The 24,752-nt window shown below is 33.2% G+C and overlaps 1 protein-coding gene across 2 annotated transcripts in view; it reads right to left on the bottom strand.

Annotated features, from left to right (window-relative positions):
* Positions 1-1,043: 1,043 nt before the first annotated feature.
* The window catches only part of LOC115887806 (voltage-dependent T-type calcium channel subunit alpha-1G-like), a 97,553-nt gene continuing 73,844 nt past the window's right edge, over positions 1,044-24,752 (bottom strand). Inside the window, exons 15-26 of one of the 2 annotated variants that reach the window (XM_030907315.1) lie at positions 24,203-24,376; positions 19,888-20,135; positions 19,716-19,827; positions 18,621-18,776; positions 14,906-15,246; positions 13,614-13,806; positions 10,944-11,093; positions 10,315-10,885; positions 7,996-8,369; positions 6,613-7,227; positions 3,479-4,178; positions 1,044-1,751 (exon numbers count right to left, since the gene is read on the bottom strand). In XM_030907315.1, the coding sequence (XP_030763175.1) occupies positions 1,702-1,751; positions 3,479-4,178; positions 6,613-7,227; positions 7,996-8,369; positions 10,315-10,885; positions 10,944-11,093; positions 13,614-13,806; positions 14,906-15,246; positions 18,621-18,776; positions 19,716-19,827; positions 19,888-20,135; positions 24,203-24,376 (3,684 nt within the window). In that variant the 3' untranslated portion in view covers positions 1,044-1,701. The remainder of the gene's footprint in view (positions 1,752-3,478; positions 4,179-6,612; positions 7,228-7,995; positions 8,370-10,314; positions 10,886-10,943; positions 11,094-13,613; positions 13,807-14,905; positions 15,247-18,620; positions 18,777-19,715; positions 19,828-19,887; positions 20,136-24,202; positions 24,377-24,752) is intronic. The other variant, XM_030907314.1, reaches the window with a different exon arrangement.

Here is a 24,752-nt window from a genome sequence, read left to right as displayed (position 1 = left end):
TTTGTTAGACTCAATATAACATTCTAATATATTATATTCCTCAAAATTTTCAAATTTACTCATTTTTTTTATTATTTAAAATACACACATTTCAATCTGTTGAAATGAAATGTTCCGCATCCATCAAAGGTATGTTCCGATCACCATGATAACCGTTTACTTTGTTCCTCGGCGCGGCCTACTATCCACTAAGTGAACATTTTAAGAAAAATTTGAAATGTTGAGGTTAATAGTGAAAATAAATATAGAGAGTTATATATTTTCGAGAAGCCCATGCCAAGCTGAATAAGAAAATTTAAAAATATACAGGGGGTTCTATTTAAAAAAAAAACATAAGTATAGTTAATATCTCAAAAAATATTTTTTTCGAAAAAAGTCTGACTACGCCACTGCATTCTACACAGAAAAGTGCCTCCGTGGTTGCTGAAATAAACAAACTATCGAACATCTTCAAAAAGTACAAAATTTGAGAATCCCCCTGTAGCTTCGAAACCGATCAAGATAGCCACGATCCGTTTGCGCCATTGTAATTTTTTCAAAAAAAGAACCCGAGATTGCAGTATCAAAATTTGAATATTTCTCACGGTTTCCTAGATACCCTATAGAAACAACCAAAATGGTCCACCCTGTACATATTTGGCGCCGGGCTGACTAACTGAAATTTAAATTTCCCGCTAGGTATTCAGGTGGTAGCTCTGCTGTAAAAAAGGTCAAGTTGCCACATTTATTTATTTATTTTCTGACAGTGTCATTCGTTTTGACACTTTAATTTTGTATTACGAATCTTTTGGTTTAAATGAACAGTGTTGGTGATACTTTAAGCTTAAAAAGGTTTTCTAGCAGACCTTGCAGTCGAACATTGTTCTTTTTAGATCGACTTTAAGTGCGAAGTGGTACAAGATTAGCTTAATAGCCGTAAAAAACTCATCGCAACTTTATTAGTATATTTTGAAGGGGAAAGCGGTAGTAATGGCCCTTTATGTTCCTTAAGTGCTGTTAAGGTGAGTTTTTTGATGTAAATTATAACTCTTTATGTTTATATATTTATAATTAATTTATTTTTGTTTCATAAAATATTTTGATTAAAAGAAAATATAAAAGTGAGCAACGTTGTGCCCGTCAAGCTTAATCACGTGACTAAAAGTTTATTTGATATGAACTATAGGTAAGCTGTAAATGATGTCGTCTGGCTGTGTAATGAATAGCCTGTGATTTTTAGTTAATATGAAAATTGGCAAATTAATGATTTATTATCTATTACTGATTAAAAGAAAATTTTGTATAACATATAGTATTTATCAAACTAATGCAAATTTATATGTTACTGTATTGTTTATGGTTGTGTAATTATTTTTTTCTTTAAACTTACTTATTTCATCTACCATTAGGAACACCATGTGTAACTTTCTTGTTCTACATTGTACATTCTTATCCATTTAATACTAAAAGTTATTTTTACATCGTTTTCTTAAACTAACGACCTCGTCTAATGAACAATTACGTCTTATATTATCTACATAGAAAAAATACCATTAAGTATATCTATTTTACAATATGTCCACAATTCCTAAAAAACATTTTTCACATTTAGCTTACCTAAGTAGTAAACGTTTAAAAGATATGTAAAAATAAACAAGACTAATATTAATACTATACAGATTTTATACACCTAAATTAATACTATAAAATTCACTGAGCGATTTATACTAGGATGCTCACAACACATTTTGAGAGTATTAGACATCGCTGATCTAAAAAGTATAGTTATTGACATCAACAGAGTCCAGCAATAGCGCATCGAGCATCTATAGATCCCATAATAAAGAACTTTGGGATTTCGTTTGACTGCAACCCTAAACTGTGTACTAAGATGTATTTCAGGAAAATATGTTCACTTCTACCAGGTGTCTCAAAAAACTGAGTGGGTTTGGGTCGATTTTTTTTAAAAAGGTTTAGGCTTTGTAGTAGATTGTTTGTAGTTTATTATATTTTTGTTTTTTTACATAATACTATATTATTATAGAATTCGTTTGTTATTAAATAGTTCCAGAGAAATAAATTAATAATTAAAAAAGTCTGTTGTGTGGCATTTCTTTAAAAAATAATTAAAATTATATAGGATCTTCAAAAATTAATGTCAAAATTGTTAAAAATATAAAGTATTTTTAAATGGAACGCCCTATACTAAGGGCTGGCAAAGGTTAGATTTGAGTCGAGATTATCGTATGTAAGAAGAGTACAATGCGTTTATAATCAAATATAATTTGTTAAATAATGTACTGAACAAAGAGAGAAGAGTAAAAACGTTGCCAAACGTATGAAATAAACGTGAATAAACCAAGAAACTGTGCACATTGCTAAGAGACGTGGAAGGGGATATTGCAGATTCGTCGCGATCGACCAGTTCTTCAGTAATTCTAGGTAAGGGTGTACATCATGCGGTCAGCCTCACGATTTAATTGCGTCTCGTGATACTTTTATTTGTTTATTTATGAACAAGTCGTAATTTTTCCTATAGCTTGTAAATTTTTAAGTGCAAGTTAGAAATGCTTGCACTTTTGTTAAAAATAAGTAGAATTCTGTTGGTGTTCGACAGTGCTCGCGCTATTAGAAATCTGAATTCAAAAATCGATATCTCGAAATCCATTAGAAATAATTGATTGTAGTTTTTTTCAAAAACTTTCTTAATATTTCTGCTATATTTTCTTCGCAGACAGTATGTGGAAATCTCTATAAATAAAAAAGTTACACTATTGCTGAAAATTGCTATGCACTAAAAGTAAATGAACGTTTTTTTTAATTTTTGAATGAAAATAAAACAAGCCTATCGAATTTTTCTTATTTAAATATATTACATAATAAAAAAAATACTTTATATTTTAGCACTTCTGACATTTTTTGAGCACCCTGTATACTTTACAATTATAATTACTTATAATTAATTAAGAACAGACCAACTGCAGTACAACCAACTCCGAGCTTGTTTTGATTTCAGTACGCCAATTCAAACTATTTTTTTATTCTTGCTCTATTTATCTTGAATTATCAAACAAATTTTTTTAATAATAATTTAGTATTAACTAAATATATCAGGAAGTACATAATCACAACATTTTTTTCCGAACGTAGTACCTAGCCTAGTACACAGTAGAGTTTCTGTCATTAATGAAAGTTCTCTTTTATAAATGCTATAGATGCCCTATAGACGCAGTGTTGCAGGACCCTGTATATTCCTCTAAAGAATGTCAACTGGGATGAAGTCGGCCAAGAAGAATGTGTATTTGATGACTCTTCCTCCTTGTTCTGTTTTGTTGGGTTCGAATTTTTACCTGGACTTCAGTCAATATTTTTTTAGGTAGTCATAAAACATTTAGAAACACCATGCTGTCAGTCAGAAACACCAGCTCATCAGTTCCCTAATAACTGACGTCATCCCAATTGACGGTACTTATCTAACACAACCGAGTACCGAACTAACAATTTTCATTCTTACTGTCGTTGCTTCTATCCTTATCAACTAAGTTCTCTTCGCTGCTATGTTTTGTGTCGAAAATGTCGTAATGATCAAATTCCTTCAAGTTTTCGTCTAGTTTTCTTCGTTCAGTAATAATTCGTTGGACACTCTCCTGACTGTCGTGTTTGGGTAATCTGGATGAGCATTCCCCCTCGTTACTGGGTATATGTTTTGCCTCACCTGGAAAGAGGAATGGAGTTTCTTCGTATACTTCCATGCTAAGTTGTTTGGTGAAAAGGTGCTTAGTGCTGCCGTAATGTCTGCTAACGGGTTTAGTTTCCGAAGGAATAGACAGTCTATTATTGCTCTCTTGCATTTCGTTTATTCTTTTCAATTCTTTCTGATCCTCGAACTTTGGCACTTTGAGCTGATACGATGTGAGCGACTCTATAGGAGGATACGTTATGATTTCGTCTACGTTTAGCTTTATCGATTCTCGACAAGTTCTGTGTTCTTCGGGCGAGTCTTCGAAGTTGACCACCTCTTGGATACTGTAAATGTCCGAGATGGAGTCGTCGATGTTTTTCATGTCGTCCAGATTGGAAAGGATGATTGGCAGGTGGCTGTGAAGGGTTTGGCGACGTGACTGGGATGGCTGCCTTTCCAGGATTGCTTTTGCCGTGTTGGAGGAATCGAATGTGAAATTTGATGGTAAGGAAAGGACCTATAAGAAATTTAATTATTAACTATTAACTCTTTTTATGAATTATGCTAGAAAGAAGCGTCTGACAAAAAATTTTAGAAAATTATTTCACTTTAATAATATGGAATCGAGTAGTTTATAGACGGAGAGCTGGCTACATAATAAATCTTATCATCGTTACGTGGCCAATTTTTCTTGGGAAGCAACCTTTTGTGTAGCCATTCTGAAATAGTCATGTCCGCCAGCGCGATCCCGGGGCTTAAAGCGGGGGCGGCCAAACGAAAGGGTGAAATTTTGACCATATATATTTTTTTATTATTAAGAAACGTGGAAAATTGTTGTCAGATATTTTTCTCGTCGCTAAAATGCCGGCAGACAACTTAATCCTTATTTATGTCATATACTAACATAATAATCTTGTTTCTTTGAGACCACTTTGAGACGCACCCGGTATAGAAATTTAAGTCGAATGTAGTATGAACTAAAATTTGCAATATATTGTTTGGACAAGATGCCAAAAAGTGTCAAAGAAATGTTTATAATCCGATTTTACGCCCATGTGTCAATTTGAATACATACAGTAATTTAAAAATAAATAATTTTTGACTTGCTCTGGAAGGATTAAAAAAATCGTTTGATAAGCCTGAAAATATTGTAGTTTGAAATGTAGACTGAAATCTTCATTTACAGAAAGGTGTAGTAAAGGAAATTAACGACTTAACATGCTTAGCAGATGAACAGCAAGGTTTCAGATCGGGCAGATCATGCACAGACGCGGTTTTTGTTATAAGACAGATAACAGAAAAATCAATCGAATATAACAAACCAGCGTATATGTGTTTTATTGATTTAAATAAAGCGTTCGACCGTGTGCAGCTAAGAGACGTTGACACCTTCTTTACAATAGGCAAATCCCACACAACCTCGTTAAAACCATACAAAACATATATGAAGCGAACCAAATTCAAGCTAAAATTGTGGTATTCGACAAGGTGACTCCCTGAGCCCTCTTCTTTTCAACATCATTATGGACGAAATAATAGGAAATGTACGTTTACTGAAGGGATACAGTATGTGCGACCAGGAAATTACTATTCTATGCTATGCCGACGACGCCGTATTGGTAGCTGAAAATGAGAACGATCTACAGCGCTTATTACATCGATTTAATTGCACTGCCAAATCACTTAATATTATAACATCGACCCAGAAAACTAAATGCATGACGACATCAAAACTACCACTAAGATGCAAACTGGAAGTCGAGGGCGATGTTATTTAGCAAGAGATGAAGTTTAAGTATCTAGGCATAGAAATCTCAGGATATGGTGATGTAGAAGCGGAGGTGCGAGAACGGACAACGAAGGCAACCAGAATAGCAGGATGCCTGAATGATACAATATGGCGAAAGAAAAACATTGAGGTGGAGACTAAAGCGAGAATTTACAAGGCAATGGTACGACCAATAATGACATACACTGCAGAAACTCGACCTGATACAGCGAAAACTAAACAATTACTAGAAACAACCGAAATGGGAGTACTACGCAGAATAGCTGGAAAGACGCTTCTGGACAGGGAGAGAAATGAAAGCATTAGAAGAGCGTGCAAGGTGGAAAATGTAAATGAGTGGGTACTCAGCAGAAAGGAAGAATGGAACGACCATATCAGCAGAATGGACAACAGAAAGATAGTGAGAGTTGCACGCGACAAATCACCGCTAGGTCGCAGAAGCTTAGGACGTCCACGAAAACGATGGAGCGACAACTTGTCAGTCTAACCGGCAGAGACGACGAAACAAAACAGGCGATTCGCCTAGTATGAAGAAGGAAGAAGAAGTGTAGTAAAGGGTATGAACTCATATAAATATCTTGGCTCAATAACCGCTAGTGATGGTTCAAGCATCTAAGAGATTAGGAGGAATATAAATTAAGGAACAATTGTAACTAAACAGCCAAATTTAGTTCTGTGGAGTAACCAAATAAAATATGCTACCAAAATTACAGTATATAAAACAATAGTAAAAAGTATTGCGACATATGCAGCAGAGGTTTGGGAGACGACATGACCAAATGAAAAAGAGATTGCAGATTGCAGAGATTGACTGATTGATTTAGACAAAGTAAGAAATAAGCACATAAATGACAGGATAAACAAGCGTTATATAAATATATCATAGAAGCAAAGCAATTATGAGCATATCTGCAGAATGGAGACTACTAGATGGTTCAAAACAATTCTAAACTGGAACCCTTCAGAACACCGAAGAAGAGGAAGACCAAGGAAAAAATACATCATTCATTCATTAACTTTGTTCAACTTTTTTTTGTCTAATGCAGCAAGGTGGTTAATATTTTTAATAATTATAGTCGATATAATATTCAATTTAATATTAAAAAAATACGATTCGTGTTGATGTTTTGGAGATCAGTATAGATGGAAGTTTTATACTCACCTTTTTAAGTTGTTTCGGCTTAAGCTGACGGTGACATTCTTGATCCAGTTGCAGTGCCAAACACAATTCTCTCCTCTCATTCTGCTCTTGTTTCTCTTGAAACTCCCTCTCCAACTGAATGTCCATATCCTGCTCATCCTCAAGATGTTTATGCGACTCCTCTAGGTGCTTCATTAGTACAGCCACTACAACATTCACCAGCACGAACTGGGCCATCAGGACGAAAATCACAAAGAATATCGGTGCGATGATCGGCGAAATACAACAGTTCTTAATACAGTCGTCGTCGGGGTTACATTCCTCGTTGTACAAAGTGTCCTTCATGATCCCGTTCCAGTTATCACCGGTCGCCACTCTGAACAGCGTCAAGAAGGCCATGCCGAAGTTTTCGAAGTGTGCGTGCTCTCCTAAACCCTGGCAATGGGTGACCTTGCAATCTAGACGGCCAAAGAGCTCCACACCGAGGGCGGCGAAAATGAAGAAGAGAAGAAAGAAGAGCAGGCCGAGGTTGCCTACTTGGGGTAGGGCCTGCATGACCGTGTCTAGAAGTGCACGGATACCCTTTGCCATTTTTAGGAGTTTAAGGACGCGTGCGATCCGCATTACTCTCAACACCTGAAAATATTGAAAAGAATTTATTTAAGTTATATTTTTATTTTAAGTTTGTAATAATAAATATAATAAATAATACAAAATGCTTTGTTGTCATAAAAAAATATTCTGTTGACAAAGCTAGTACACCTAAATCTAAAATAGTCCAAGTTTAGAGTTTAGAATAACAAGTTAGAAATGGCCGTAGGGGTTAAAAGGCTCAATTACTATAAAAATATAAGAGAAAAGAAAAAGAAGATAAAGAGAAAATATGTTTCTTTTATGTAGGTCTACCACCTCTTAAAATATTTGCACTTATTTCTGGGACACCCTGTATATCTACCTTTTTTGATAATTTTCTGTTATTTTGTGTGCTTGAATGTCCTGAAATTATCGCAAAACAAAGTTCTTAATTTCGACAGTGACACAGTCAGCTTTCATCAAAATTATTCTTCTAGTCTCACTAATTGTTACCATGCAGTCATTATAACTACATTATAACAAAGTTACTGTATAGATGCTTGCATAGAGATTAATTAAAACAACTGATTTGGTTTTACATGAGATCTCACATCTTTTTTTATAGCGGAAGAACATCGTTGCGAGACTTGATATATTTTTACATTTTATGTTTTTGACGGGATTTACACTTACATGAAATCCTAGGTGGTAATATGAGGTACTAAATCGACGTTACTGTATATACTATTTTTTTTAATAACCACACTTTATTTCATTTATGACTACGTTAATTGTTCATTTTTATAATTTGTTATTTAAATTAATACTTACTCTAATAATGGTAGGATTGATAGGAATAATCTTCATCTCATTCTCTTTCATTTCCTCGATAATAATCCCCACAACTGATAATATAACGATCACTACGTCCAATATATTCCACTTGTCCTTTATGTACATCTTAAAGCCTAAAGCGACCAGTTTCATGATGCTTTCCAAAATGAAGACGGCCGTGAAGAAGTAGTTGAAGATTCGCAGGACGTATTCCCACGTGTTGGGCATCCTGTAGCTTTCCGTTGCCATGGTGACGACGTTTAAACCTATCACAGCCGCAATGGCGAGGTCGAAGTACTTCGACGTCACTATTTTGTGGATGAACAGCCTCCATGGCGCGTAGTTGATGTAGTAGGGTGGTTCGTTCATTTCTAAAATGAAGAAATTTGGTTTGGATTGATTTTTAGTTTGTTTTGGTTCACATTGGAAAATACTGATCTTTAGAAATATTTATTTCTTTGAATCTGGTAGAACAATGATTCAATATTGAAACTAAAATAATTTCGGACTTGTCTTTCCATTGTCTTTGTTTATTTTACTTACACAAATGTAGTATTAAAACGGATTTGCTTCAGAATGGTTACTCTGCAAAATCCATCTTTTTTTAAGTACCCCGTATACTCTACAGTAATTTTAAAATGTGCTTCTTAACCCTCCCTATAACTCTTCTATTTAACATTTTGTCATAAAAAAACGTTAGCAAACGTATTTTGTAAAAGACGTCGTGTCTCGAAACAAATGAAGAGTTAAAGGGGAAAACAATCAAAAGGAAAAAAAACTGACGGTGAATAAAATACGACGAACCAAATATCATGTTAAAAATACAAAAATTTACTACTGTATGCGTGTTACTACCGTATTTGGCCATCGTGGGTTATATTCAATTACAATTTAAAATGTGTTTGGGTTCCTTTCATTATAATCTAACTCGCTTGTCTCATGGCGGGCTTATCTCAAAAAATGGATAGAATATGTCTCGCTCTCGTCTTGCTCTTGTCTCGCTCTTGCCTCGCTCTCATCTCGTCAGGTCTGGACGCACCTTTAACTGACATATAAAATATACTCAGAGAGGCGAAACAATGAGGTCGGGTATTGCCGATCATGCGTGGTTAAAGTAACCGCACAGCATTACCTCACCATAAAATGGTCGGAAGCCTTGTCCATGAAAACCTCATCGGAAAAAGCGCAATTTCAAGGAAACCGTATTCATATTCTAGCAATAATAACATCTTTAGCTATCCATGTATGGAAGTTTTAATTTCAATATAAAATATAAAGCATACTAATGCGGGTATTCTCAGTGAACACTCTCATATTTGACTGCACTCAATTTTTCACAGGTGAATACTTTGTTCTAGTATATAAGCTCAGTAGTTTGAGGATTTAGAAATTAGTTCACCCTTGATAAAGGTCAGTGATACTTCTGACTGAAACGTTAAGTAAAATTAATAAAGACAATGGAAATCAAAATTCTTCTAATTTCAATATTTATTTGTTCTCTTATTATCTCCCATTAAAAGAGAAGCTGGAAAGATTCAATTTGCTCTAACTTTTTGGAAATTTTAATATCTATTTAACTAAAAAAAAGAGCTATAGCCTTCCATTTAAATCTTTTATTCAAAAGCGCAATATGAAAAGTGGTTATGATGTCAAATAGCGCCTTCTAGCAATCCCGGCAGAACATATGGAGGTAGTTTATAATGAAGATTTCTAAGGAAGAAAAGCTCATTTAAACGAGCCCCAGTTTGTTTAATTCCTTTAACTCAAACCAGAGCTATCATTAGTTTAAAAATGTAGGTTTAACATTATTTATAAGATAAAACAAAATACCGAGAGGTATCTCACTTGGGTAAAAAATGTACATCATTTGCCAAGATATAATTTTACTGCCAAGCGACTACCATTGACTGCGAAGAAGACTGCCTATGTCTGCCATATAATTATAGTCAACTGCCGTAAGACTGATGCCAGCGACTGCTAAGAAAATGTACTATAATTCCAACAGTGAGACATCCTTCGCAAAATACTCTATACCAAAGAAAAAATGCAAAGTGTACATTGATTATAATAGCAATATTTAAAATACCTCTTCACTTGTATATTATTCGAAAAAATTCCTTTACTGATTGGACATAACCTATGCGCCCTCTAGAGGGATATTTTTAGAACATTAAAATCATTTTCACCGATTTCTCTTGGCCGATTTACCTTACTAGAATTGTCCCAGAAGTTATAGGATAAAGTTTCTGAGATACAGCCGAAATTCTTTCATAGTTGGAATTACGATTGTGCTAAAGAAATATTTACTACACTTACTTCGTCTTCTCTTTTCTAGCTGCAATGCCCTTTTAGCAGCTCTTCTAATCCTTTCCTCTTTTTCCTGTTCCTCCCTGCATCGGTGGAAATTCTCCACCACCACTCCCACGAACATGTTCAGCACGAAAAATCCCACCAGCAAAATGAACGAAATGAAATACAGCAGTCTCCATTCATTAAAATTGGTTACAGGTTGTTTGTCCACGCCTACAGCATCTAAGCCAGTGTACATAATGTTCACCCATCCATCTCGTGAACTTAATACGAATAGTGACATAAGTGCCTGCACTAAGTCATCGAAGTTGTACTTCTCATTCTTCCACTCGTAGTTTCGGAATTCGCACTCGTTCCTGTTTGTTATGCCTGTCAAGTTTTCTCCAACGCAATGGTAAAACGTTCCCTTAAACAACTGGACACCCAGTATTCCAAAAATGATAAAAAACGTACAGCAAATAAGGACAATGTTGCCGATGGGTCTTAAGGATGAAAGGAGAGTTTGTACTACTAATTTTAGACCAGGTGCTCTGTTGATTACCCTTAAAGGTCGAAGGGATCTAAGCAACCTAAAAACCTAAAAAATGAATTAATTTAGTGTTTTTGTAATTGAGGTTTGAGATAAAGTAGTTTACTCTGAGTATTCCAAAGATTCTTGAGGTGGTGTCGTTAATAAGGAACATGATGATATCTATCACTGAGATGATTACAAGCGATCCGTCCATTATGTTCCAGCCTGATGTAAAATAGGCGTTTGGGCCGTAACACATACCGGCTGCTACAACCTAGAAAGAGTTGCACCGAGAAATTAAGTTAGATTTATCTAATAAGCATGGTTTTAGTGTCAGAAGTGTAATAATAGTTATTTACAGTACAAGTGTGTTTATGAACATGCTTACAACGAGTGTGAACGATTAGAACGAGGTCGTAGACCGAGTCGTTCTAATCACACGAGTGTTGTAATCATGTTTAAACGCACGTGTCATGTACAATGTTTTATCTACAACCGAAAAATAAGAAAATGTTGTTTTAATTTTCGTTTATTAGTCGCCCACCTTTAACACCTTTAACTATGACATTTGTCACATTTATGCTGAAAAGTCAGTTTGCCCTGTCAAGTAAACGCGAGCACTTTTTGCTCAGACAAATAATTTTAAAAATTACGATGAGCGATTCCGAAAGTCTCCCTTCAGATGTAGAACTTGCCGCAGTACGTGCCACGGAATCATTATTGCCGGAAAAGTTAATATATTTAGATGTTCGTAGTTGTTTTTAATTATTATAGCAACTAGTTGTGTTATAGATTCATAACACAACTAGTTGTGTTATGAATCTCATAACGTAACTGAAATACTAAAAAAATAGTGATGTAAAAACGTTATAACTAAACGGTTGTAGATAAACACATTAATTTAACTATAATATTTCAAAAATAAATACAAAATGATGAAAAAAAAAAACGGCGTCAACGATGGCTATGACTTGGACGCCTTTTTTTCGATCATACGGTAGCTTAGACTAAATAAGTAAGCACGACTATAATACCGGGTGCGTCTCAAAAGTGGCTCACCCTTATAACTGTTTTATTTTTTCAGTTAAAAAAAATACGCAATTGACGTTGCCCGCTTCTGGGCAAAATATGTTTAGTTTCCCGTCTCAAATGATGTTTATACATGCTATGTTTGTTTTATATCTATGTTTTAATGTACTGTGGTTTCATGTATAACTTTTATGTTTGCAATTTTACTTATTATTATTATTATTATATGTAATTATTGTTGTTATTTTGTTGTTGTATGTGATATTATATGTATATGAAATGTAATCTTGATGATGCTTCTGACACGAATAAATAAATATAGTTAAAAAAAACGAGATTTGGTATGTTAGTATATGACATAAATTAGGATTGATTGACGTATTCAAATGTTTTCGGTCACTTCCTGTTTCACCGGAAATGACTACAATTTTTGATTTTTAAATGGCATCCTCGGTATTTTTTTACTTTAATCGATAGAACATAACACTCTGAATAGAATGACATATCATATGTTATATGTGTATATGTAACTTTTGACATTTTCGTATATGGTTTTATTCGTAAAAAAATGTTTTTTCCAAATATGCTAACGAGCCACCCTCGTTCCATTTGAAAAAATTGAGATATGATCAAAATTACGATGGCTCGCAAATTAGGAGGGCATCTTTTAATCGGTCAGGATAAGGCACTATAAACATTAGACGATTAAATCTATGTTTCCAAGGCTCCTTGATTAAGAATTAGTATTTTTAACATAGCCATAGCACGCTAGATTGAAATTTAAAATACGATTGTTTATTAAGTGAGAATGTCAAAAATTGACATGATATGTCGTTCTATTCAGAATGTCATATTCTTTCGAATAAAGTAAAAAAATACCGAAGGTGCCATTTACAAATCAAAAGTTGTAGTCATTTCCGGTGAAACAGGAAGTGACCAAACACAATTGAATACGTCAATCAATCCTAATTTATGTCATATACTAACATACCAAATCTCGGTTTTTTATTTGAAAAAATAAAAAAGTTATAGGGGTGAGCCACTTTTGAGACGCACCCGGTATAGAAGTTCTGTCATTTATTCAATAGTCTAATAGGGGTTATTTCTTTATAATTTAGTAGATATGATTTTGTACACCTATTACACAGAGTGACAGTTTGAAAAGTAGCAATCGGTAATTATCATAGGGAAAAATATTACCAAGAAAAAGAAAAATACAGGGCAGGGCGAGTCTTAAAAGAGTGCAAATATTTTTAGGGGTAGTAAATTTCAACTCCAGAAACACGTCTATGAGGTTTTTTCGCGAAAAAAAATTTGAAGATTTAGATTTAGAGTTCTTAGTTAAAACAACATAATTTCTTGATAATATGGCGCAACATAGTACCAATCAGTTAGTACATTAAATTTACAAGAACCACAAAAAATATCCAGTGGTTCTCAAAATTTAAGCAAAACTATATTATTTAAATTTTTTAAATAAAATAACTCGGTTATTTTGGATTTATTTAAAAAACGGTAAAGAGAAAAATATGTTTCTTTTATCGAGATCTACCAGAGCTGAAAATATTTGCCCTTATTTAAGTCTCACTCTGTATATAGTTAGGGATTGGTGTAAAACATTGGTTTCTCCATGGCATTTTTTATAAGGGTAATCGAAATTTTGATCATACTGATGAAATCTTACCATTTCATTCCTACACTGTTAATGTTTAAAGTACATATAATAAAATAATTTTAATTTTAAATCGTCTTTATTTAATCTTACCTTGACAAACATCTCAAAGGCGAACACAATAGAGAATATGTAATTGCAACTTTGAAGAAAGATCTTTTCGGGACTATCGGGTGGAATGTTTGGTCTTTCCATTGCCAAAGTGATGCAGTTCATAGCAATGAAGAGGAGTACCATGTTGTCAAAATATTTTTGTTCGACCAACCAGGTGCACTTTTTACGAAAACTGAAAAATAAAATAATAAATACATAATAATCTCCTATATGATCGTAGTGGAAAAAAAGGAAGAAGAAAATTAGTTTGAAAAAAATCTTTTTACATCCATGAATTTTAATGATTGCTTCATATTTGTCATGATAATCATGGTATTTTGGGGTAATTCTCAAAGTATTATCACTAAAGTTATAGATACTTTAGTCATGATACTTAAATCAAGAAAAATCAAAGATTTTCCTTGATTAAAGTAAGAACAATCTTCGCATTGTCACGGGGTTTTTAGAGTCTATTTCACTACTCCGATAAAATAGCAAAATAAGCGTTCGGCATTTAACGTTTTATGTAAAATTGGCTAGTTATTTTTACATAAATGAAGAAGGAAATTAAAGATAAAGGATTATACTATATCCGTATTGTAGCACATTACAACTTCTTTATTTTTAAGATTTTGATGGTCAAACCTCAACAAAATATTCCTTGTTTGGATTAAATCTTCTCGAAAGTAAAGACATAATTTAAAATTCCGTTACATTACGGAAATAGAATGAAGTTTTGTGATTACAGTGATATATAATTTATATGGTTTTGTAACAAACTGCCTGCTACTTTATGGCAAATGGTGAAGCTCTGCAAACCTTAAGCAAGCCTCAATCAAAGTACGTGTGTTTGGAATTTTGGGTGCGGCTTAACACCTTAACAGCTAATCCTTAGGCATATTTCTGAAATATAATATATATTTCCTTCGGCCACACACCCGCTTTACCCGACCCCTGCGAGCGACCCGAAAGTACAGCGTAATAGACTCTTAAACAGCACGCTGTCTCCTCAATAAACACCTTAGTAGATTAGAAAATATTAGAATTATAAACAATGGCAATACAATGGAAACACTAGAATACTTCATCATAGAGGGGACAACCATTCTTGCCATAAACTTTGATAATGATTGAGATCAGAGATGGAGAAATGACCACTGTAAAATCGTCTTAGATATTGGCTTTTATCAAAGCCCTGACACTGTATGATGAATTATAACTCAAGAAATAGGGATAGCTATAAGGTCCCGGTTATCAACTTCCCCCCTTCCGTACAAACAAAGCATCCTTACCTATTTTCTGGTGAAAACAGGTACAACGAATATTCTTCTCTCCCTTTCAAACACCCGGTAGGTTCCAGTAACATTTCCAGTCTGTTCAAGATGCTGAACCTCGGCGATGAGTGAGTCGAGGCTTCATCCAGTTTCGTCTGTGATAAATTCGTTTCCGTTAGTGTGTTATCTTTCAAATTGTTCAGTGGCTTGAGTTCGATGTGGTCGATTTTTTTGGACAGTATCGGACTGACACTCTTGAGGTTCAGTTTGGAGGAGTGGTGATGGTGCCGTTTGGTGGTGCTTTTGGGGGATTTTGTCAGTGAATTGCGTCTAGTTAAAGCCGGTGGGGGTGTGTTTACCTAAAAATCCACTCTATGAACTGTGTGCACTGTGTGCGTGTGGGGGTTGAAAACTAGTTACTACATAATCTGTAGTCACAGAGAATAAATTAATTCTGAATTTGATTAAATACAAAACGATTGAATGATAACGCTTATAATAGATAAAATACAGCTATTTCACTTATACAGTAGTTAACTGCAAGTTATTTTTAAGCGTAGTATGTTAATTTATCCAGAAAATGCCACTGTTTTATGAAATTTTTACGATTTTTTAAATAAACTGAAATAGTAAAGGTTTATCAGAACCCACAAAATTATGCTGACTCTATTTCAACTTCAATTTTTCTTTCTATTATCAACTGTTACCTACTCTTTTAGTACTTTTTTATACAAATATTAAAGTTTTGATAAATGAAATGTAATATGACTGCAATCTTATATTTAGCAGAAGTTATAAATTTGTATACTGAATAAGACTTTTCTGTAGGACGTTTTTTATTTGCTCATTTTGTTATTTAAATATAGATGTGACAATAGAAATAGAAATTTCATGGCTGGCTTAATAATTATACTTGTACAGGGTGTCCCATTTTGGTTGAAATCATATGGTATCTCCGTTATTCGTGAGGATAGAAGGGTGCGGTTTGCACAAACCTCTGCCATTTTTTTGTCAAACAAAAGATGCCGTAAACAAAATTTTCATAGCCCTCTTCGTTTCTGAGCTACAGGGTCTTTCTGAAAATTTTGCAATTTTGGACATCACCGGTATCTCCGTTATTGTTAAAGGTATCGAGAAGGTGAAACCTGTTTATTGTAGAACTTTTTACGTAGAATACAGTGGCGTAGTCGGTTATTCTACGAAAATAATATTTTTAAAGAAATGAATTAAAGTTTTGCTTTCTTAAATAGAACACCCTGTATATTTATAAATTATATGATCTGGCTTGCCATAAGCTTCTGAAAAATATATATAACTCCATATTTATTTTCAATATTTACTGCAATATTTAAAAAATATATTAAAAGATCATATTTATTAGTAGGCCATGATTGATAATAAAGGAAACTAAAGAATTATTAAAAGTATACTGCTATCTGTCTCTTGTTTTATTTTGAGAGCCACTAATAAATTCTTTATATATTAGGGAAACTTAACTTTTTACCGCTATTTGTAAATCTTGGAAGCTATCGTACCAGAACTTTTAAATATTCCTTTAGCTAATTTACGTGAAATATACTTTCAGCCAAACCAAACCAAACCAAACCAATGGACCCATATGATGGGGGCCATCATATGAACTCATAGGATGGCCTCCCTGGAGTTGTCCTTTCTCGATTTCTGATTTTGAGGATTTTTGAAATTTGAAATATATCGTGGCAACTAACACAATGTTAAACACCTGGAAAATTCTTTATTAATGCAAGCTTTTAGATATTTGCAAACCCATCCCGTTATAATTAATTCCGTTAAAAAAAGAAAAATATATTCAGAGATTGAGTGATAACAGTTCAAAAGTAAAATATATCAATTCCAAACAAAATTTTAATAAGTGTATGACAATTTTAGTAAATATGATTTTTGATTTTTTGTTATTTATCACGGCCTTCTAATAAGAAAACGATATATTTTAAATATTTCCGTAAATAGTGAAAATAAATATAGAGTGATATATATTTTCGAGAAGCTCATAGCAAGGCGGATCATATGATTTATAAATATACAGGGTGTTCCATTTGAAAAAACATAAGTTTAGTTCATATTTTCATAAATATTTTTTCCTTAGAAAAATAGACTACGCCGCTGTATTCTACGTAAAAAGTTCTACAAGAATCAGTTTTCACCTTCTCGATATCATCCATAATAACGAAGATACGGGGACTGTCCCAAATTGCAAAAGTTTCGAAAAGACCCTGTAGCTCAGAAACGAAGAGGGCTATGAAAATTTTGTTGACAGCATCTTCCGTTTGACAAAAAAGTGGCACAGGTTTGTGCAAACCACATATTCCTATCTTTACTAATAACGGAGATACCGTATGATTTTAACCAAAATGGGATACCCTGTACATAATTTTTGAGTGAAAGTTTTCTCTTACTGGAGATAGATTACAACACAATAACAATATACCTGGTGCGTCTCAAAAGTGGCTCAACCCTAATTTTTTTTTTAATTTTTTACATAAAAAACTAGATTTGGTATGTTATTATATGACATAAATTAGGATTGACTGATGTATTCAATTGTTTTTGGTTACTTCCTGTTTTACCTGAAATGACTACAACTTTTGATTTTTAAATGGCACCCTCGGTATTTTTTTACTTTATTCGATAGAAAATTAACTCTGAATGACATATTATATGTCAATTTTTGACATTTTCTCATATGGTTTATTTGAAATTGTAACAAGCGGTTCATAACGATAATTTGACTGTGTGTGGTACCAAATTATTCGTAAAAATGCTTTTTCGAAATAAGCTAATGAGCCACCCTCGTTCCATTTGAAAAAAACTGAGATATAATTAAAAATACGATTTCGGCATCTTTTAACCGGCCAGGACAAGACACGAAAAACATTAGACTATCAAATCTGGAAAATGTCAAAAGCTGACATATGATATGACATTCTATTCAGAGTATCATTTTACATCGCACAAAGTAAAAAAAACAATACCGAGGGTGTCATTAGGAATCAACAGTTGTAGTCATTTACGGTGAAACAGGAAGTGACCTAAAACAAATGAATACACCAATCAATCCTAATTTATGTCATATACTAACATTCCAAATCTCTTTTTTTCTCTAAAAAATAAGAAAGTTACAGGAGTCAGTTTGAGACGCACCCGGTATACAACTCGATTTTGTGCTTCAGAATTGTGAATATAGATGATCACTTTCAAGTTCTGAAGAAAAACCAAGTCATTCTGTCTATGAAGAGAAAAACTGGTAGTAAGTGTTCTTCAAGTAGATATAAGAACTGCAAATTATAGAAAAAAACTGAAAATTTGTACATATAACCTTTTTATATATATGTTGTGATTTATAATATCCTTGTAAGTTCTTTTGTATAACAAACAAAACTGTTAATATACATCGAACTTGTAATTTATTCTCTGTAACTGCTTAAACTATATATAGTCCGCCCAATGAGAGAGGATACAAGGTAGTGACAGTTTTGTCTGTCATTTTAATCCAGCTAAATAATATTTTATATATATTTTTTTGGGTGGTTCCCTGACTCCTTGGACAGACATTATTTAAGCAAAGTAAAATTAAATGGAGAAACTCAAAAAGGCACATGAAAACGATCGAGTTTACAGTGTAAAAAATGTGGTGTTTTCTGTTGGGCCAGTGACCATCGAGTGAGGAAATAAGCAAGTTTGGGCAGGACTTTACTTGTTGTGGCATGGCGCCGCTGCAAGTGTTTGATCTACATCTAATAGAATTTTGCGGACTAATGGCAGATTTGGCAACCTTATTATTTGGCGTATCTCGTGTATCGTTTTGGATCCGAATGGATGATTGCAGCAATGAATCATTCCTTAAGCTGGCCTGAAATAACAAAACGTGCAAACAACAAAAGCGATATGATGAAATCTGGGTGCTAGTCCCCTAGCTGTATGCGCTTTTAAGTTTTAAACAGTGATGTAAAGAAATTCAATTGAATGTTTACAACAATTAGTAAATTTTATAATAGTTATTTATTAAATATAGCCCCCATAATGCTTTAGTAATAGGCTAGTGTCTTGCCGTGGAAGACACTAGACTATTACTAAACTTTATGTAGATTATTATCCAGTTAACATGTATAATTTTTGTCAATTATAACATGTATTGACTATTTCGATTCCAAATATCTTGAGGACCATTACTCGTAGAGATTTTTACCAAGAGACTTTTTTTACGTAAAATGTGACGGAAATGTATATTTTTTCACTCAGTAGTGTAATACAGGTACGGACGAAAAGTTATTGCTCTTCAAAACTGCTATAAAAGATGTAGGTGGCGCCCTCTACCAGTAAGAGTCATACTGGTATCGAAATCGAATTTCTCATGCTAAAAAACACCCAGACACTAGTTTTTATCCACATATCGGCATTGACTCAGAAATTATATCGAAAACATCGAAATAAAAATGAAACTTACACCCTGTATCTTCGAAACAAAGAATTTTTTAAGTACCACTTATTTTCTACTTTTACTTGACATACATACTAGGGTATGTCCCTGCACTGCAATAGTTAGCACTGTTAATACTGCACTGCAATAGTTAGCATCTCTTCTTTTTTTATAAAAAAAGAGTGTGGGTTGCGTAAAATAAGGTATCTCCGGGAAGTAGAAGTTACTACAAAAAAGTCTTTCCCACACATATGTATCTGTTCTTGTGATAATAATATTACATCACCATTTAAAACGCTTTTATAAAAACTAACATTAAAATTGGCTAAGAAAGTAAGAGAGTAAAATCTAACTATTAAATATTCAGCTTACATGTCTAGTAACTCCACGACCGTTACATTGGGAATGATCTCTACCATTATTCAGGGGAACTGCTTCAGAATCTGACCCTGATTTGTCTCTTTTTCTTCTTAAACTTGGCCTCCTACAACAGATTATTATTTATAAATTATTATTATATACCATCAACGTGTTGGTTCTCTACTTTGGAAGATTCCAGGACATCTTCCTTTGTAGTTTTTCTTTATCCGGATGTTGTTTCATTTCGTTCTTGTTGCTGTTTTTTAGCTGAACGACTTTTTCGGAAAACGACATAGTCTTCATACCGACCCTTTCGTTGTGAATAACTATCTTCCCAGATGGTGTATGCAGTGGACCTTCTGGAAGTTTCTCGAAATTACGAAACGTTATTGGGGGCGGCGTTAATGTTGGCGGTTTCAATAAAGTTAGACTCTGAAAAGGATACAATAAAGTTAGACCCTACAATGATACCTTATGATGAGCTCACATAAAAGTAGACACTCGATAGCATGAAGAAAAGAAATCTTATGGCATGATAATATTTATTGTACTGTATAGGCTTGGTGCACTCTCCGCCAGTGCTGCCACCATTGGAGAATATCTTAAACAACTAGTATACAAATACACGGGTTTAAGTAGCGAGCATACGAAAAATGTATTATTTAAAAAATCTAAAAGTGTTAGGAAGTATAATTTGTGAAAATTCTAAAAATAAAAAAGTTAATATTTTGATATCTTCAGAAGGTCTAACTTCTATTATAATTTATTATTTCGGATATAACGAACTTTTTTAAAGGTACATACTATAATTTTAAATGTTCATAAAACATTTAATCAGTAGTTAATTAAAAACCGCTAACTATACCGTTAATATTGCAAATTATATTGTATCCTCTTATAGTATACATATGTCTATTTAATTTTTTAATTATGTAACGAGCACTTTCTTTACTCACTTGTTTCGTCGAACTGCTTGAATCCATTTTTGCATTTGATAAAATCGGTGTGAGAAACTACGAAGCTGCAAAATGTTGTTTCGGGAGAGTTGAATATCCGGGAAAGTTGAGTTATTGAATGTTACTGCACCCAACAACGCCCTAATTACGCTCTCCTTTACGCGTTAACATTTTTTCGGCAATTTTATTAACATTTGAAATTGTTACAACACAACAGGACGCGACGGCGACGCCTAGTTCGAATTCTTTTTCACTTATTTTTTACTACCCGACAGAGCATTATATAACACAAACCTCGTACCTGAGTGTTTTATAGTCTCAATAACTGCACTAGAAAAAAACTAAAATAATTAAATATTATGACAAAACTACGATTTCAATATTATATTAATAGGCCAGTCAATCTGGAGGTTGAGGTGGAAAAAATTAGTAACCAACCAATCTCAACGGGAATGTGTAGATAATGATCTCCTATTTAACCCCTCAAAAGTCCCATTCGGTCCCAGTGGGGGAAGTTTGAAAAAAAAACGCCGCCATCTTGGATTTTTTCGTTTTTTTGAAATATCTTCGTTTGCGTAACTTTTTTCCAAAAAACTAAAGATAGGCTTTTTGTAGATAATTAAATTTGGAACATTTTACCTTCAATATTTTTTTTTCTAAAATAAATAATAATAGAGATAGAGCAATTTTTTACTATACCGTTTTATAAATTTTCCAGTTTTCTTAAACCAATCAGATATAATTTTTGCGTTAACAGTATAGTCATAATATAGATAAACCACACAAGTATAATTTTAAGCATAAAAACAATTAAAAATAACGTTTAGATATTATTTATTAAATGAAATTATTGTTAAAAAAATATTATTAAATTAAAGTTATTAAATAAAATCTGCTCTGACGTCATCCTGAGCGTCATTTTCGTCCTCAACTAAAATACAAACGTTTGTGTAACTAATTCCGTAGCACTGACCACACTTTGAAGAACATTTAAGACCCAGTTTTCTACAAGAGCAATTTTTAGAGCACTGACTCTCTTTGCAATTGCAAAAAAATAATTTTAGTAGGTCAGGAGGCGCCACATATTCTATTGATTGAATAGGTGTCAGATTGCCTTTTTGATTTCCATTCATATTGTAATGGATATAACTGATTACCAATCCATTCCTGTATCTAAAAAATACAACTTATAACATTTCCTATAATAGATATATCTTTACAGTTACCTGAAAGTATGTCCTGAGTAAATGGAGTTTTGCAGCTTGGGCAGTGATATAGCTTTAAAAAATAATTTAATTCTGACTGAAACAAGTCACCTTTGTTAGTATTTTTTAGTATCGTCAGGCACATTTTTTTTTTAATTTTTTAAATAAAAAGGAGGTAGTATCACAGTGTCCCATTTTGTCTTGTACCTCAGATATTTTGGATATTTTTAGAATCGACTTTTTAGTGCTTTTTGAAAAAAATCTTCAAATTTTCTTATCACCTCAACAGCTGCGGAATTATCTATGTCAAAAAAAACATATAACAGTTGTCTCAGAGAATACCGATATTATGGTTTTACTTATATACCATTCAAAACATAAAAATATATTCATGCTTCATCCGGGAAAAGCAGGAAAAGGTGATAAAATATCTGAGGTACAAGACAAAATGGGACTTTCAAAAAAACACATATTTTTTTTTTATTTTAAAAATAAAAAATGTCAGTACTGAAAAAAAAATAACAATCTTTGTCTATACCTCAAAATATTTTTAGAAAAAAATGGTAACAAAGATGACTTGTTTCAGTCAGGATTAAATTATCTTTTAAAGCTATATCACTACCCAAGATCTATACCAAACATATTAACCATCTGAGATACACTCTATACAATAGGATTACATCAAGACAGGCCCTTAAGACTACCGTTAATTTAGCTAATTTGTCTCCAACTGAGAACTCTGCAAAACTCCATTTACTCAGGACATACTTTCAGGTAACTGTAAAGATATATCTATTATAGAAAATGTTACAACTTGTATATTTTAGATTCATGAATGGTTTGGTAACAAGTTAGATCCTTTACAATATGGATGGAAGAAAGATCAAAAAGGTAATCTGACACCTATTAAATCAACAGAAGATGTTTCGAAGATGTTTCGCTTCCTGACATACTAAAATTAATTTTTTGCAATTGCAAAGAGAGTCAGTGCTCTAAAAATTGCTCTTGTAGAAAACTGGGTCTTAAATGTTCTTCAAAGTGTGGTTAGTGCTACGGAATCAGTTGTACAAACTTCTGTATTTTAGTTGAAGACGAAAATGACGATCAGGATGACGTCATAGCAGATTTTATTTAATAACTATAATTTCATAATATTTTTTTTTAACAATAATTTTATTTAATAAATAATATTTGAACGTTATTTTTAATTGTTTTAATGTTTAAATTTATACTTGGTTGCAGTTATATTAACACTATACTGTTAATGCCAAAAATTATAGCTGATTGGTTTAAAAAACTGGAAAATTTAAAAAACGCATAGTAAAAAATTGCTCTATCTCTATTAATAATTATTTTAGAAAAAAAATTGTTAAAGGAAAAATATTCTAAATTTAATTCTCTCCAAAAAACATATCTTTAGCTTTTCGAAAAAAGTTATGCTAACGGAGATATTTAAAAAAAACGAAAAAAACCAAGATGGCGGCGGTTTTTTTCAAACTTCCCCCACTGGGACCGAATGGGACTTTTGAGGGGTTAAATAGGAGATCATTATCTACACATTCCCGTTGAGCTTGGTTGGTTACTAATTTTTTCCACCTTTACATATGATACATACTCGGCTACGTTTACTGGCCTATAATGCGATCAACATGACGGCACCGGCCGGCGCGGCGCGGCGGCTTGAATTACATACTGATAATTTCTGATTTCTGCCGTTGAAGCGCTGCGGTCGGAATTTGTTGAAATCAACTGAAATGCACCAAGCCTATAGCTTGATCAAATCACATCTGTGGAGTTAAATTATATACCAGGTGGTGCATCAGCGTTGGAAACAGGAAACCCATGCAAATTTTTAACTGTCCAAATATTGGCTCCCCTGTATATTTTATAGCGAAGTCGTAAATAGGTATAGTAAAGGTCTGCGTATGCTGAATACACGTCAAATTTGAACAATTTTGTACAAGCCAATTAAAGAAAAACAAATCCGGGTAAAAGTCAATATACTTTAAGTTGCCAAACCTTGTTGTGCTGTCTACGCTACTATGTTACAGTACCTACAGTAAGTGCGCCTGATATGTATTTTATGTAATTTAAAATTTGTTCATATTAGTTAAAAGCCTAAAATTTAGGAAATATAATTTGACATTGGCAACATTATAAGTTGATTTAAAGTTTTAATAAATAATATCAAAAGAACTTATTATGTTCAAGAACTTAAATTTCTTAAATAAAACATCAAACCAACAATTAGTGTGTTCATTAAACTGCTCATACTATCGAGTGACTAGTGAACACATATTATTATTACATTATTTATTTAGACTATTGGGACACTCACAGAACTTTTTTGGGTGGTTGATTCTGTAGTAGATGGACATAGGGAGTTTTCGCCATCGACGTCACTGACCACACTGGTGACGTTATATAGGAATTCGGGGAAGTCAGCGTCAAGGGTGTTGCTGGGGGAGTCTTGGGGTGTGGCGGCAGTGTGCGTTATAATAGGGGGTGACGACTAAATTGGAAAACATTAATAAGTGTTATTAGAAAATAAAGTAAAAGTAGGATAAGTTCGAACATCGTTTACACAAAGCTTACATTAAAGTTAGTTTAGTTGTGAAATAAAGGATTGTGACATTTTATTCGAATTCAGTTTAATTATACTTTAGAGATATGTATTGTATTAAATCGCTGAATCTCTTGTCATTGATAATGTCCAATGTCTTTAGATCGCAATGAAGATTGATAGCATTTTATATGAGAAAGTACTACTACTCTACCGGCTCCCAAATCGTACTTCTTAAATATCTAGTTTATAATTAGCAAAACACCTGGTGGTCTATTTAGTAAGACCACAACAAGGCGTCCAGTAATACTTAAGACCTCTTTCA

This window comes from Sitophilus oryzae, unplaced genomic scaffold (assembly GCF_002938485.1).
Source record: "Sitophilus oryzae breed Bouriz unplaced genomic scaffold, Soryzae_2.0 scaffold_637_pilon_pilon, whole genome shotgun sequence".
Lineage (NCBI taxonomy): Eukaryota > Metazoa > Arthropoda > Insecta > Coleoptera > Curculionidae > Sitophilus > Sitophilus oryzae.
The sequence above is the reverse complement of the archived record's forward strand: the minus strand, read 5'-3'. Positions and strand labels throughout refer to the sequence as shown.